The 17,153-nt window shown below is 37.0% G+C and overlaps 2 protein-coding genes across 6 annotated transcripts in view; one reads left to right on the top strand and one right to left on the bottom strand.

The window, feature by feature from the left end:
- The window catches only part of hsd20b2 (hydroxysteroid (20-beta) dehydrogenase 2), an 11,935-nt gene extending 4,834 nt beyond the window's left edge, over positions 1-7,101 (bottom strand). Inside the window, exons 1-6 of one of the 3 annotated variants that reach the window (XM_048188110.1) lie at positions 6,985-7,101; positions 3,634-3,757; positions 3,361-3,547; positions 2,124-2,170; positions 1,389-1,464; positions 942-1,052 (exon numbers count right to left, since the gene is read on the bottom strand). In XM_048188110.1, the coding sequence (XP_048044067.1) occupies positions 942-1,052; positions 1,389-1,464; positions 2,124-2,170; positions 3,361-3,532 (406 nt within the window). In that variant the 5' untranslated portion in view covers positions 3,533-3,547; positions 3,634-3,757; positions 6,985-7,101. Of the gene's footprint in view, positions 1-941; positions 1,053-1,388; positions 1,465-2,123; positions 2,171-3,360; positions 3,548-3,633; positions 4,428-6,984 lie in introns of those variants that run through there. The other 2 variants (XM_048188109.1, XM_048188108.1) reach the window with 2 other exon arrangements.
- Positions 6,650-17,153, top strand: LOC125266958 (E3 ubiquitin-protein ligase ARIH2-like). 3 transcript variants are annotated; one of them, XM_048188111.1, is made up of 4 exons: positions 6,657-6,740; positions 14,902-14,973; positions 15,336-15,389; positions 16,544-17,153. In XM_048188111.1, exons 3-4 carry the CDS (start codon positions 15,375-15,377, stop codon positions 17,015-17,017), a joined length of 489 nt encoding a protein of 162 aa, XP_048044068.1. In that variant the 5' UTR covers positions 6,657-6,740; positions 14,902-14,973; positions 15,336-15,374; the 3' UTR covers positions 17,018-17,153. The 3 variants fall into 3 exon arrangements, with proteins under 3 accessions (XP_048044070.1, XP_048044068.1, XP_048044069.1); XM_048188112.1 differs by having other exon boundaries at positions 6,722-6,740; positions 14,909-14,973; XM_048188113.1 differs by lacking the exon at positions 14,902-14,973 and having other exon boundaries at positions 6,650-6,740.

Below are 17,153 nucleotides of genomic sequence, written 5' to 3'. Positions count from 1 at the left end.
AAATAATGAGGCAGAGATAAATACTACTAAGTGCTTTTCACATTACACATTGTTTCAAAGCAGTTTTACAGAAAAAAAATATTTATATAAAAGTTATATCTTTATAAAACCTCAGTGCCTTAAATTTATAGTCCACGTTTAATGTTTTAAGTGTTTAACCCTCAGGTTGTGTTCGGATCATTTTGACCCAGAGAGGATTTTCTTTTTCCTGAAAATGCTAGTTAATGTTATCGCATTGGACTAAAACTTACTGACTTTACTCACCCAGGGTATAACTAAACCAATGTTTTGAGAATTTTTGCAATATTTTTTTATCCCCCACCTTGTTACACTTATGGTGTTCCAAAAATGACCAGCCTACCAAAAATTGCTATATGCTATATTATCACCAAATATTGCATTGAATCTTTTTTGTCAACTTGTTTTCTTTCAATTAGGACAAGTTTTGTATTTCTTTTTTGATCTGATTGATTGTAGGCCTCCTTTATCTGAGCTTATGATTTTGATCAAAAAAACATTATTTGTGGGTCATTTTGGCAATATTCAATAAAAAAATTTAAATATTCTGTAGTTTATCACAGTAGTGTGCTTAAATGTTTAACCAGGATTTTTGATTTGAAATGCTTTTATCTTGTAGTAAAAATGGCACAAAGTCACACTTGTGACTATATATAAATATGATCAATTAGGACAGGTTTTATATTTCATTTTGGAACTAACTGAAAGAAAACAAGTTGACAAAAAGATTGAATCTAATATTTGGTGATAACACAGCACAAGGGTTAAAAAAACGATCATATAAAACTGAAACTGCAACTGTTTTTGGTTCCAGAAATGAAAAATATTTATGCTATGACTCCTATAAGGCTTGTTAAAATTCAGTTCATTCTTTTACACCATCCTCACTGCATTGTACACATCATTCTTGATCATTATCTTACCTAGAATTCCGATCTCCATGCCCATTAGCTGTTGTGCGATAGCTGGATAGATGGAATGGCCTTCTGCAAAGTCTGTCTGAATCACATGTGTTTGTCGCTTGAACCGAGACTCTGGAACGAACAGAGTACAAAGCTGATTTATGCTCTTTTTTTTACTCTGTAAAAATAAAACTTTGTTTTTCCCCACAGAAAACTAGTCTGGCTAGAAGAACACAGATTAAAGATTGATTACAAAATTAGCTGAACATTAGACTATTCTTTTAGTAGCATATATGCAAATATGGTCCATGACATTTTAAAAAGTTATGGCGGTGTTCAGTCGTATTCCAGACTCTGAGAAAATGTGGTCAAGATCATGCACACAAATGGATTTCTCTGTTCTGGTGACAGATTTCACTTCTTTGAGAAGCTACTTTTTTTTTCCTTCACTTCCACTTTGTAACTCACCTATTTCTTTGGCAACGCTGTGAAGCTTTTCCTCCGAGCGACTGATCAGAACAATGTTTAGTCCTCGTTTGGCAAGCTAAGATACAAATACACACAAAGAAACACTATATATGTGTATGTACTGTGTATATACAGGAAATATTATTGTGAGTATTGCTATCCTTTACAACTTTTTTTTTTTTTTCTCCATAGAATGAAATCCATTGTGGAAGTCAGTCACAGGAGTCTTTCACTGTTTTAATAAGAAACACAAGAGTGCAAACACATTGTATGATAAACATCCTCTCATTAATCAGACTACTTTCCTCTTCCTTGCCTGAGGACAAGAACAACACACCGTCACAGCCAAGAGAGGGCTGGATTTTAATCTGATAAAATACTTGACCACATCAATGCAGATTTTGCCAAATGGAAATTACAAGTGCATCTGTATCCTCTTAAGATATCAGACTTCCAAACTGGTTTGTTATGGCAATTCACCTATATAGTCAAACACTGCACTAAAATTGCATTTTAATGACAATTATAGAGCAAACTTGACACTTCTTTACTTAAAGCGATGGCTAAGTGTGCTTTAAGACATCAAATTTTGCATGTAGCTTTAAGGAACCCTAACTATGCACCTCAGATAAATGGTTAATTACAAACTACAAAGATATGTAGTGAACGTTTTAGTATCAAAACAGATGCTATTACACCCACGTAATTGTTTTCAAAAAACAGTTATTTACTGACCTCTTCAGCATACGCTCGACCAATCCCTGATGTTGCTCCAGTTACAACTGTGAGAGACAGAGGAAAGTTTTGTGAAATTTATCAATTTCAAATATCAGCACTGTTTCCTCTTTGTGTTCTACTGTCAGTTATCAAAAGACCACCTAACTTTAACCACTATAATTGTCTTCCAATAGTATCTGATGTTTAAAGGTGTTTGAATATGCCTGCCTGGACACATTTTAAGTAGACAAGAAAAAGTCTGACAAGGCAGCAATGATGAGTTTACTGATACCCTGAGCAGAACATGTACTGTACTGGTCAACCAATGCAAAAGAACACCCCTGCAGAAAAAATAGCAACGCAGGTCACAAGCACATGTTGTGCTTTGGACACTAGATGTTGGTGTGACGCCCCTTCATGCTGCTTAACCACAAACATCTGTCCTGCTCCAGCAAGACCTTGCTGCCTCACTTGCCTGCCAGACTCCCTATGTTCCATCAGCTGATCCAGAAGGGTTCTGCTGGTTAAAGCATGGTCCACCAGCTGGGCCAGCAGAAAACTTGTGCTGAGCAGTACAAACCGCATACAATTTATGCTGGTAATTTTTTTTGAATCAGCAGGGGCAAGATATCAATTACTGTCATCTAAGTCTAGTTAACACAGATGAGTGGCAAAACCTGATACTTTGAAACAAAAATGCACGTTATGTTTCCTGGTCTCATAAAATCCATCATTTACATGAGTAAATTAGTTTAGGCAGCTCTTATAAGACAATGAAATAATTTAGAATACCAGAGTGTCAGTTTCTTTGTATAGTCAGTTTCTATGAATACTGATCAATTCAGTTGGTCGCTAGAAGTTATTCATAAAAAGATATGATATAATATATGCTAACAGTAACAATTTAGAACGATGCTATAGTGCATAATTGTATCTAATAAACAGAAATAAGTAGTACCTGATGATTAGTTGCTAGTAAAACTAGAACAGGTACTAGTAACAACTGACATGCATAGGCCTATATCCCCACAGAATTCAGTGTATTCATAACACACAAATAGATTTGGTGAAGGGACTAAATGTTACAACGGCTTGCCATAGACATTAACAATGAAAGAATACGCAGATGACAGACAGGCACTATTATTGGTCTTAATTATTCCTGCCACTGTACAGCATCTATAACAATTGATAATTTTATCATAACAGGATAAAAGGAAAGGAATGCACTCTGCAGCTGTGAGGAAAGTCTTACCAGCCCACTGCCCGTATGTTCTCAGGTCCGTTTGCCAGATCTCAGAGATCATATACGCTTTGAATCCATGCCAACACTGCCATGACCACCTCAGCAGGTAATATACAGCCGTAACGAAACCGATGCAACACAACACCACTGAAGAACAGCTGCACTCTGAAATGTCTCCCATCTCACTTCTTTACACCTGTGTCACACTTGTACAATAAAATTCTGATAGGGTTTAAAGTTTGGAGTTGGGGGGGGGAACCACACATACACACATATACTCACCCGAACGCTTACTTATGCATGCTCCTCCTCTTGCGCCTGAGGTCTGGCCGTCATTGGTCGGCAATATGGCTCTGAGTAGATTAAACCTCGAAAGCGTTACTCCGCCTCGAAACACGTAGACGTACTTTGTGTTAAAAGGTGAGAAGTCACATTCCGTTCACTGTATGTACTCTCCACATCTACCTGATTATGTTTATTCTCTTGTCTAAGTGCGATGTTTGGAATATGATTCGATGAATGAATGTTATGTGGTCCGACCTGCCATTCATAAGTTTATCACTTCTGAACGACACCCTGTTTGAACAATTTATTATACGGAACAGATAAAAAGCCATGGACTATCCCTGATTGTAGACTTACTCAGAGATATTAAATCACAAACAAACGCTAAACTTCAACAGCTTCACAGATTGCTGTCATTTCCTAATCATTTGTAAACATTGACAATTTCTTTTTTTTTGTAAACATTGACAAGTGTTCACAGGAACCGCCCTGAGTGATGTATAATGCACTATTGTGTTAATGAGTGTCGTATCAATGTAGGGGGGAGGAAAATGATGATGGTGGTGGTGGTGATGATGATGATTAAGTTGATGAAAACCTGCAGTCTTGTCTAGCCACTGTTATAATAACATCTCTCAAGTCCGAAAGAGCTGACATTCTTGACAAAGGCATCGAGGATGTAAAGATAACAGTAGAATTTCTGACAGAGGAAATAAAAGATATCAAGGAAGTGGAGCGCGTCGAACAACGGGTAATCCAACCCAGGTGAAAAAAAGTACACTTCTATAATGTACTTAAAGTGCTTTATTTTCGTGCAATTTTGTACTTAATATACTAAAAATTATTCTTTAGTACTTCTTAAGATAATATTAAGAACATCTAAGTGTACTCAACTGAGATAGTATATTAAAAGCACATTTTAGTTCATATTTCATGGTGTCTCAAAATAGCACAGTTAAGTTCACTTAGATGTTCTTAAGATTATCTTAAAGGTGCTACAGAGGATGTTTTGTTTTATACATTTTTGCAATATTACTTGAAACTGTCTTTACTAACTAATAAAAGACTATTTATTAGGTGCACTGAAAGTAATAATATTAATATACATCATCTGTGCACGAGGTAGGGCCTTAAAAACATCAGCCAATCGTTTACGCGATCATCGTGTAAACGACTGGCCCTCTGGCTTGTCAATCACTGCCATGGCGTTCCTTGTGAGAGATGTGCGCGGCTGCGCGCTCCAGTAACTTTCCACACTCTACAGGCGCCGCATGCAATGTTTTTGTCAGGAGACAGGAGTAACAACTGCAGATTATGAGTTACCTGCGGTGAGTCCGACATAATGAATCCACTAACACGACACAGCGAATGCCGGTGGTAAACACTCGTGTTCAAATGCTCGTGCACGAGTTTTGGGAGGCGTTCCTTCGAAATGAGCTGTGAAGGAGGGGGGTTGTTCTTACGCATGCACTCATTTCAAAAACTCAGTAACAGTCTCTGGTTTCTCAGTTGACGAAAAGATCCTCTGTAGCACCTTTAAGAAGTACTAAAGAAGAATCTTTAGTATATTAAGTACAAAATTAGTGTGCGAAAATAGAGCACTTTAAGTACATTATTGAAACGTACTTTTTTTTTCACATGGGAAGTTTACACTACAGGATTTTAGGCCCGATTTGCAAGTTAACGAGCTCGCCGACAGGTCGGGCTGTGATCGGGGGAAATCAGCGCTTGCCAATCTTTATGTGTGAACTACTCAATGACGCATCAAAGAGGCGCTGACGCGTCGCCAACACCTCGCTGATGCTAGACAAATAACTAGAATATGCTAAATATCTGGAGCTGTCGGCCGTCTCGATATCCTGTGGTGTCTGGTGTCGCGACGAGACGGACAATGCAATACACACTGATGTCTGAGAGCAGCAATAACAATCAATTCAAATAGTCTATTTCAGTGGTTTTCAATCTGTGGCTGCGGCTCACTAGGGGTCCTCAATGATCCTCCAGGTGGGCCGCTAGATAACTTAAAATCAATTTAAATATATTAATATAATTCATTAATTTAATTATTAATGCGTTACATTAAAACAAAGCTAAATTAAACTAATTAAAAAATACATTTAAAACAAGGCGGCATGCACCTCTCTCATACATATTCTGTGATTGTTTCGGTTCAGCCGTTTCATCATGCTGCTGTGAAATACTGACTGACTCAACGGTGGCTCAAAACTCAAACTCTCTCAGTTGGAAAAAGAAAACCAGTGTCGCTAAAAAGGTTTTGATGGATGACGATTGTAATGAAGGTAAAAACCGTTACAGTGACATACAGGAGTCGTTCATACGTTCATATACATGCGCGAGTCCGTTATTATAATGCGCAAACATCGATATAACATCGTATTTCTGCATGAAAACACAGTTCAATATATTCACGTAGTTGTCAAAATTAATGTAGCTACTGCGAGTGTTTTATAATGGATGCTGCCGAACAAGCGTGTTTTGGAGAAGTTTGAGAGGATCAGTGGTGTTATGTGTTTAATAATTTTGAATGGATCCGCATAGTTTTTAAATTCTGTCCTTTGGTATCTCCCTGTGGTCTTGTTTGGTATGGCAGGTTGACTTGTTTGTTTAAGTTACTGTGTAACTGAGCACAGTAAGTACTTTTAAGTTGTACCCTAAAGAATGTCGGCAAAGTATGTTTGCAACTCTGAAGGTTTAAATCTATCTTGAGTTTCTTCAAGAAATAATAACAAGGGGTTGAAAAGTTGGCTAATAACCATAGACTGTAAAAAAAAAAAAAAAAAAAATAAAAAAAAAAAAAAATATATATATATATATATATATATATATATATATATATATATATATATATATGGACGTAGCCTCCGTGACGTCACCCACCGCTGCGATCTTAGCAGCGCGTCACCGCACGTCACTCCCGGATAACTGAAAATGGGCAAAGAGGCGGGACGTGGTTTGAGCTGATGTGACTGGTTGCTGAAACCACGCCCGTCTAGCTCGACGTGAATATTAATGAAGATAAGTTTTATCATTAGAAAGTTCTGGTGTATTGATTCGGAGAGGAGGGGGACCTTGGCCTAAAAAAGGTTGGTATCCACTGGCCTATCATTGCTGACGTTTATTCATATCAGATACACATTGTGTAAGCTACAAAGCTCACTCTATTCTTCTAGTTTACCGGCCACATGTATTTCGGTACAAATGGATGAATTCATGTCCGACTGACAGGACTCTCTGAACTGAAGCGCAAACAAACAATGCGGCGCCCATCTCGCGTTAAAGATTAAGATCAAGATCATGATGTAGGTTTTTAAATGACAAAACACTCACTTGCATAATCGGAATATCAGATAGTTGATGACATGGTGAGATAAGCGATACCTTTGTCATACAGAGTGGCCGCGGTGTGTCACGTGACAATCATGACTCGTCGTCATGGAAACAGTAAAGGAAACGTTCTAATGGTGACCTTAAAGGGATAGTTCACCCAAAAATGAAAATTTGATGTTTATCTGTGTTAACAGAGTACGCGCAAATAAGACGCAAACAACTGTGTACTCTTTCCCATACCTCCAGTCGCTCTGACTGGCACACTTTTATTAAGCACGTGTAATCATTCAATCACTGATTAGGTCACATGACATATACTCGGCACTGTGATTGGAATGCCTGTTACAGAGGGGGAAAAAACAAAGCTGGGAAAATAAGTTACAAATAAAATACAAATGAGAGCATAATACTTATAAATCTTAACACCCCCACTTGCTCGAACATTTGTCATTTCATCATTTTAACATAAGTACACAATTCATACACCGAACATAAACAAATAAAATTTCATTAACTTAAGCTTTGTTGCTGGTTTGTTAGTACATCCATATCATCAGTTGGACAGTACTTCAGACTAATTCTGCCTTCATTTATCACCAATCTTACAAAATGGTATTTAGGGTACAACGGGGCTAAAGGCACACCTTAAGAAAAAATGTGCTTTTGACTACTCTCAAAGTGTATGATTACAGGAAAAATATATATGTTTGTATTGACCTTTGATGGAGCATCATATTTTGTGTGAAAATAAATCATAAAAGTGGTTAATTTTGTTTAAAAATCTTATAAATGTATGAGGTGGTGAGGGGGGCCTTTTAAGGCACACAGTATTCATACAAATACTTTAGCTAAAATAATGTTTTTAATAATGTCTAGGTAAATGTTTGTTAAAAATAATCACTTTAGCAAAGTTTGTACCATTTTCTGTTTATTTTGATAAATACAAGAATTATTTTTTGTTTAATAAATATATTGTTATTAAAATAAGCCTGTTAATATAAAAATATATTTTAAAAAATACAGAAACAAAATTACTTTAAAAAGTAAAGATTCTGAATGCATTGAATGAGATCCCATAATATTTATTATAGATTTATAGTAGTAACAATAAATTATATTTTATTATATGATTAATTATAAACTACCCATTATAAATATGGGTATTACCTAATATTGCTTGAATTACCTTGAACAAAACTGAAAACCATTAAGAAGACCTTTGTCGGAAAATACAAACATTAATTTGATGGTTTCTTATTTGCTACTTAAATCAACAACATTTTAAAAAAACATCAAATATTACATCAAACTACCTCAGAATCAACTTTGCTTTGCTGCCCGCGATCTCGTCAAGGATCAGACAAATTTGCACGTTCATTATGTAAAGCAGATATTTAGTAAAGTGCTGCGGCAAGTTTTTGTGCCATCTAGTGGTTTAGAGGAAAATAAAATCAAAGGCGCCTTTTGCCCCGTTCTACCCTTATGTCTACATGTTTACATCTCTGTCTATGCACAGGATTTTTTGCTAAAGCTATAGAACCTTGATTGTCTTCATAGACTCTAGACTCATACTTCATACCATCAATGTTTTCTAGCAATTGGTGTAAGTATAAACACTCCTGTACAGTTGCGGCTAATGCCATATACTCAGCCTCACAGTGCAACAGTAGGCTGCCTTTTGGTCTTCCATGAGACCAATGGACCATTTTTGTTTAAGCTAATGCAGTAACCCGTAGTGCTTCGTCTGTCACTTACATCAGCTGCCCAATTCGCGTTACTGTATGCATGTATCAAGTTCTCATTTGCACCTTTCCTGTAGCACAGTTCTTTGTCTTGGGTGCCTTTCAAATATCTTAAAACATGCTTGACAGTATTCCACTGTTCTATGGTTGGCTTTGTAAAGTATTGTGACAGTTTACTTACTACAAAACTTAGGTCTGGTCTTGTACATGTTGCCAGGTAGATTAAGCTACCTACTGCCTCCCTGTATTTTCTGACATCATTCATTATCTCGGTATCATTAGAATAGTCTAGTATTTGTTCGCATGGGGTAGCTCTGGACTTACAATTTTTCATGTCAAATCTCTCAAGTATTTTCTCAGTATACCCATGTTGTGACATTTTAACACAGTCAACATTTTGTACATAATCAATGCCAAGAAAATGTGTTAACTTCCCCAAGGCCTTCATTTTAAACTTTGACATGAGCATCGCTTTCACATTTTTAAGCACATTCATATCACTGGCAGCAATAATCAAGTCATCAACCCATATGATTATGAAAACTTTCTCAGTTTCTATAACCTTTGTGTAAACACAATGATCAGCTGGGTTTTGAACATACTTGATTTCACATAAATACTCATGCAACATTCTGTTCCAATTCCTGCCTAACTGTTTAAGTCCATACAGTGATTTCTCCAGTTTATACACCAGTTTTTCATTGTCTTGAGATTTTACCTCGTAACCTTCATATACATTTCACATTCTATTGGTGCATGTAAATATGCTGTCTTCACATCCATCTGATGAACAATTAAATTTTCCTGCACTGCTTTTTGTATCAACACTCTGATGCTAGTCATACTGGCAGTTGGAGAAAAAGTCTCATCATAGTTCACACCTCTCTCTTGACTGTACCCTTTGGCAACATATCGTGCTTTGTATTTGTCTGATTCATCACTATTCTTCATAATTGCATAAACCCATTTACCCCCCACTAATTCTTTACCTTCAGGTAGATTGGTCAGGGTAAATTTCACATTCTCTTTTAATGATTGCATCTCCTCATCCATAGCTTTAACCCCGTCATTCATGTTCACTGATGCAACAGCTTTTCTGTATGTTTGGGGTACATTATACAAGTCTGTAACAATTATCAATGTCAGTTACATCACCTTCAAAACCACAAACATAATCATCTAAATAACCTGGCCTTTTCCTCTCTCTGGCAGGATTTCTCCTTTGTTCAGGTTTATCTTCATCTTTTTGTGTTTGGTTATTGCACACTTCTGGTTCTTTTACTGTGACCTGTTCCTGTGTACTTTGCAGATTTACTAGAGTTAGCTCTGTGTATAAACTTATTACCCGGGGCTTCCCCTTGCCAGCATAATATTCACGCAGAATCTTCAGCGCCTCTCGTCCGTCGTCTGCTGCTTTTCTCATGACCAACAATAAACTTTTATCATCCAAAAACTTTATAAGTTCCGCGTAGGCTTCAGCGTTTTTTGCTGTATCTTCTTCATCTTCATCAGATTGTTCATTTAAAATAGTCTCTTTTAATCCTTGTAAACAAAGGTGGCCCAAAAATTTTGTCTCCCATATCTCATAATACTTGTCATCCCCGTCGAAGACAAGTCTTAACCAGTGGCTTGTTGTGGTCGCTTCCTTTTCCCTTCTACTCATGTTGTAAGTAGGTCTTGTCTCGGGTTAAACTCAGGTGCACGCAGTAACCATTGCGACCTTCACGCCATATCACTATATTACGTTATCTGGGCCCATAACCTGTTAACAGAGTACGCGCAAATAAGACGCAAACAACTGTGTACTCTTTCCCATACCTCCAGTCGCTCTGACTCGCACACTTTTATTAAACAACATAAGCACGTGTAATCATTCAATCAATGATTAGGTCACATGACATATACTCAGCACTGTGATTGGAATGCCTGTTACAGAGGAAAAAAAACAAAGCTGGGAAAATAAGTTACAAATAAAATACAAATGAATACAAATGAGAGCATAATACTTATAAATCTTAACAATCTGCTTTCTCCCAGAGCATCCAAGATGTAGGTGACTTTCTTTCTTCAGTAGAACTCAAATGATGATTTTTAACTCCAACCATTGCCATGTGTAAGTCGTATAATGCATGTCTATGGCAACACAATCTATAAGAGTCAAAAAACATGCACAGACAAATCCAAATTAAACTCTGCGGCTTGTGACAGCAACACATTGCTGTCCTAACGCATGAAACGATAGGTTTTTGCGAGAAACCGAACGGTATTTATATCATTTTTTACCTCTAAAACACCACTATGTTCAACTGCCTCGAGCATCCATTTTGTGAGGTCTGAACGCGCTCTGATAACGGAAGTGATGACTCGCACTCATTGAAGCAAAGCGCGAGAGATCACTTCCATCATCAGAACGTGTTTTCTGACCTCACTAACCGGATGCGCAGGGCAGTTGGACATAGTGTAAACTGTGTAAACATGTAAAAAATGATATAAATACTGTTCGGTTTCTCGCACAAACCTATCGTTTCGTGTTTTAGGACAGCAATGTGTCGTCACGAGCCGCAGGGTTTAATTTGGATTTGTCTGTGCATGTTTTTTTTACTCTAATAGACGAAGTTCCCATTGACATGCATTATACGACTGACAGACGACAACGGTTGGATCATTTGAGTGAACTACCCCTTTAACTCTGGGAGGTCAGCCACAATATTTTAAACTTATGTGTGAAAAAGGGTTCATTTAATTTTAATTAAATTAAATTCAAAATGTAATCTAATTTCTTCCCAATGTTCATTTTCAAATAAAGTCAGAGTTGTTGTCAGCTCGTGTAGTGTCTGTTGCGGATCATTTACGTAGTGTCACATAGTGTGAACGCTACAACGACTTCCACAGCAAGTCATGTAGTCTGAACAGCACAGCGAACTGCCGATGTCCTGTAGTGTAAACTTGGCATAACGAGTGCAGAAAAAGCAATCAGTGAGTTGGAGAATAAAGTACAGGATCTCTGCCGATACAAGAGGAGATGGACTCTGCGGCTCCACGGTCTGCCCGAGCAACCAGGAGAAAACATCAGACAGAAAGTTTCAGAAGTAGTCTATGTGAGGCTGTCATCCCAGATTTTACTGGCAAATCTCTTCAGCTCATCAGCTGATTGGTTTCACAGACAAGGCTTAAGCCAGTCCTAGACTAAAATGCATGTTTCAGCCGTTTTAACTGAAAGCAACTCAAACTGACATACCTTAAAATAAATCAGTGCCATTGTTTTGTCTCACCAGTAATGTTTTTTTCTGGTGTATGTTCATAAAAGCTACTTAAATCCCCTAATTGAACTAAGGTTTAATCCTGGATTAGGCTAAACCCTGTCTGTGAAACCGGGCCTTTGTATATTAAGTACAAAATTAGTGTGTGAAAATAGAGCACTTTAGGTTCATTATAGAAGTGTACTTTTTTCCACCTGGGTCGGCAACAAGGGTGCCGCGCATACTTAGTTGGTCCAAAAGCATATGTTGATGGTAAAGAACTTGTTTCGCAGGACATTTAGATCGTCAAATAAATTGATCTATAATTAGTTTGAGATACTGCTCTGTTTTCTTTGACGTTTTTGATCTGAGGAAAAAGTTGAGTTAAAGGTTAATAGTCTGGTCAGAAAAATAGGGGGGAAAATAAGTATTTTTCAGGTTCAACTGTGTATTTTGTATCTTAATTCATTTACTTTATTTATAATTATTTTTCATATCATTACATATTATATTATTGTATCTGTTTCTTTTAGGCCAATGACTACTATTATATACTATTATATTATTTTTTCCTCTGATTCCTTGGGTTAAGAAAAATTTTTCCGCCATTTTGAATTTTCTGAAAAACCTACTTTTTCGAACTCCTCCTAGGTCGTTACTCAGATTATCACGAAAATTGAACCAGATCATCTTTAGACCATGCCGACAAAAAGTTATGGAATTAAAGTTGATTTCTCAAACTGTTTTTGATAAACATGCAAATGAATTTTACGTAGCTCTTGCGAAAATAGACATAATGCTGTATCTCTGCAACACTTTATCAAATTCAGACCAAACTTGGTACTCATCACAAGCATGACCTGAGGCAACATGCAGCGTCTCGGCACAGCGCCACCTACTGGTCCGGAGATATGAAAAATGGCTATTTTTCCTTATAACTTCTGATGGGTTTGTCCAAAAATCATAAATTCCCAATTTTCCCATATCAGCCATTTTGGCCGTCGGCCATTTTGAATTTTGTGCTAAAATTCTGTATTTTACGAACACATTAGCGTATCATTACAAAACTTGGTTTGGCTCATCAGCATAATGCCCTGAAGGAGCCTGAGAAGTTTCGGACCAGCGCCGCCTAGTGGAGAATTTTTCATATTCTTATAACTTTTGATGTGGTCGACTTATTTTCACAGGAGTCATATTCTTAGAACCCTGAATCCTTGCCGAGTCCAGCGATACCAAACATGCTAGGTTTCGACTTACTTTTTGTGCGAAGTGGTGATTTAGCGCTTAAAAAAATGATTGCGAATATCTTCAAAACCGTTAGTCTGATCGAGATGAAACCAGTGTAGGATACACGGAACTTAAGCTGGTTAACTATATGTTTCATCCCAAATGTCGAAATTTTGATAGGAAGTGGCAAAAAAATCGAAACAAAGTCATCCATGGGTCATTTTTTATGATCTCATACATATAAATGTCTTTAATTCCAAAACGAAATGAGATATTTGCACCAAATTTGACACACACATGTATGGGGTCACCTAGAGGACACATAAAAAAATTGGTGGGATTGTGCCTCTTGGAGGTGCTATAATTGAACAAAACATGAAATTTGCTATAAAATGCTATTAAATGAATTCATTGATGTACCATTACAAAACTCAGGATGTGCCATCAGCACCATGCTCTGAAGGTACACAATAGGTTTTGAGATAGAGCCTCCTTGTGGTCAAATTTTATAATGAAATTTTTTAAAAATGCTAATAGCTTTATATAAATGTGGCCTATAGTAATGAGACTGGTCTTATTAGGTTCCGTGGGTCATGCTGGGAACATTGATGCCAATTTTGCCGTAATCAGCATAACTTAGTCTCCACCACTTTAATTTTCTTTAAAATCACACTTTTTCAATCTCCTCCACTGGTCCAATTTTCACTAAAATCTAATCGTATCACCTTAAGACCATGCCGGCAAAAACGTATGGATTTACCAATATGGCTAGGAACTATACTCTCATTCTGGTGTAATAATCAAGGAACTTTGATGCCGTAACGTTACCATGGGTGAAGCAGGCACAATGATATTACGCAGCACCTCTCACAAATGTCTCCATGGTTGCAAGGCACGCTCCCTGTGCAAGCAGGGGGGTCACAGCCGCTGCGTAATATCATTGCGCCTGCTGCACCCATGGTACGGAAGCAAAGTGTAGGCCAACTGCATTTGGTTTTAAACTTCCTTCACAACCATTAAAAAGTATGTTCTATATATATATATATATATATATATATATATATATATATATATATATATATATATATATATAATATTATGACTGTGTATAGTACTTTATGTGTATACCATGTGTATTTACCATGTTGTCACTGTCATGTGACCTACGGAGTCAGTTGTATTTCAAATGAAGAAAAACATTTAAGAGAATGAAGATAAACATTAATTTTGTGATTTTTGGTTGACTGTAACCTTCTGCATGTAATTTAATTTCATTATTTGTATCAGCAACAAGAGTATCTTGCAGATTTATTGTAAAAGCTGCAGTGAATCTAGACTTTTTTCGACGATGGGAAAAGTACCACAAAACATATTTAGATTATGTTAAAGAAGATTGGGTGCAAAAACAGATACACAATAACACCATTCATGAGTGGTCAGAGCCAGAACTTCTGGCCAGCAGATGTCGTCATATGAACCCGAATCACGAAAAATCTGTGTAATCATTGGCATATGTTAAATTAATTGTATTTTTTTTGAAGAAGAAGACAGCCAAACAACTACACATAGAGTAATCCTTTCTCAGATGAAAGTTAATTTGTTGGAAAACTGTCAACATTGTATCTTTGTTAGGCTTATCTATTTTATTTTCTGTATAAAAACTGAAAGTGAAAGCAGGACTATTGGTATTCCCCTTCAATCTGTTTAAGTTTTCAGGAAATAAACAGAAACGTTTTGTGTCTCTTCGCACAAAGAAGAGGACAGAACACTGTGGGTCACCGGTACGTATGTAGATCTACATTTTACTTGTAGTTATTTACTCTTCTTCTCATACATACTGTAGTAAGAGTCCCTGAATATAACTCAAGACTTCTCGAATTCACACTTGTAGGAAGAAATCATCTTTTCTTGTTGGCAAAAACGTTTATGTTTGAAGTGCATGTTATTTTACACCTTAGATGTTCTTCTGGTGTTCTAAATTTTTATAATGTGGATCATTTGTGGTACAATGGCTGTGTCAGTGTCCTCAGAATCTCTGTCAGCACAATTCTCTCTTTTTCGTTTCTAATCCGCTGACCCTTGTCTACTCTCTCTCTCTCTCTCTCTCTCTCTCTCTCTCTCTCTCTCTGTCTCTGTCTCTCAGGTTTGTCATCTGTGAATGTGGTCCAGGAGGATTTGAGCCATGAACGCTCCAAAGGTAGATTGACCGCGTGAGAGCGCTAAGATCCATCGTGACGTCAGACATTTTGCACACTATTTTTAGTCACTTGTTCTGACAGAGTAGTATAGGAGGGGAATTAAGCTCTTAGACTTCATTTAGCAAACTATGTTAAGGGGTCTGATTATTTTCCACTGATAAGTTTCTAGAGGAGCCTTCACGGGTTAAAGGGTTAGTTCACCCAAAAATGAAAATTCTGTCATTTATTACTCACCCTCATGCCGTTCCACACCCGTAAGACCTTCGTTAATCTTGAGAGAGGAAGTGTCCATTGCTCCCTATGCAGGCCTCACTGAGCCATCGGATTTCAACTAAAATATCTTAATTTGTGTTCCGAAGATTAACGAAGGTCTCACGGGTGTGGAACGGCATGAGGGTGAGTAATAAATGACAGAATTTTCATTTTTGGGTGAACTAACCCTTTAAAACTTTAAGGATCATTGAGCTATAGCTATCATTTTAGTTCTATTTTAGATGTGAAAATTGAGAAAATGTACCCCTGAGGATACTAGTTAGATTAGCCCTGATACATTTTTTGTAGTTTTGATTCAGTAGTTGAATGAATAAACTTATGATATAACTGTGTGAGGGGTAATGCTTCAGATTTGGGTTGTAAAGTACATGAGTCATTGTACTCCAATACTGCTACTAGAGCATTATTTAAGGAAAATTGTACTTGAAGTACTTTTAAAGCAAAGTACTCTTTGAGTACACTGGGGGAAATCATACTTTTTTTTAACCCCTCAGAATGTAATTGGACCTTCAGTTACTGTTGCACCATCAATTAGGCTAAATATTTCACTGCTTATTGTGTGTATTAGTGTGTGTGTGTGTGTGTGTGTGTGTGTGTGTGTGTATATATATATATATATATATATATATATATATATCAAAATTACTTTAATGATAAAATTAATTTATATTAATTTATAAATGTAAATGTACTCAATTTATAAAGTTTATTAAAAAAAATGTTTTCGAAAGTTTTAAATGTTGTGGAAATTTACAACTTACAACTTTACTACAAGCTGGATATTTTAAGTGGAAAAGCAAGTGAATGGAATCTGTTAAGCAGAGCCCCTCTTTATTTTATTGTGTGACCAAATCCCACAAATTCTTTCTCCCTTTCCCAGTGTCCCATTTGTCATCAGTCTGATATCGGCATTCTGGATGGTCAGTGTGCGGTCTGCAAGTCTTGCTCTAAATCGAACCGGTGCGTGTTTCAGTTCTGCTTGGCATGTGAAAGAAAATGGCCACAGGACATTTCGACCACCAAATCCTGCATGCTGCCGAACTGTGCGCTCCGTGCTGCCCTCCTCAGCGACACAAGAATCAATGACCCAGAAAGCTCGGTGAGAGGATGCCCGTACTTCAGGGCCTGTCCAGGATGTCATGCCCTACTAACACACAGTGGTGAGGGGTGCCCTAACATAATTTGTCCCAAATGCAACCAGGAGTTCTGCTTTCGCTGCCTGCGCCCAGAATGCTACGACAATGAGGATTATGCGGATGATGAGTACTATGATGATTACGACCAAGATGATCCTGAGCCAGAGCTCTGTGTGATAGTGGATAACAATGAGATCCTTCAACATCTAGGACTGTAGTGGATAAACAACATAACTCTGAATAACTCTGTGAGGATAAACTACTAAAAATAACATTTAATTGATTTAATAATGAGCTAGGGAAAAGATAACTGTATTTTAATTTCTAAAGAGAATAAAAATGTTTTTACTCAAA

This window comes from Megalobrama amblycephala, linkage group LG4, assembly GCF_018812025.1.
Source record: "Megalobrama amblycephala isolate DHTTF-2021 linkage group LG4, ASM1881202v1, whole genome shotgun sequence".
Lineage (NCBI taxonomy): Eukaryota > Metazoa > Chordata > Actinopteri > Cypriniformes > Xenocyprididae > Megalobrama > Megalobrama amblycephala.
Note: the sequence above shows the minus strand (reverse complement) of the source record. Positions and strands in the feature narration are given on the sequence as shown.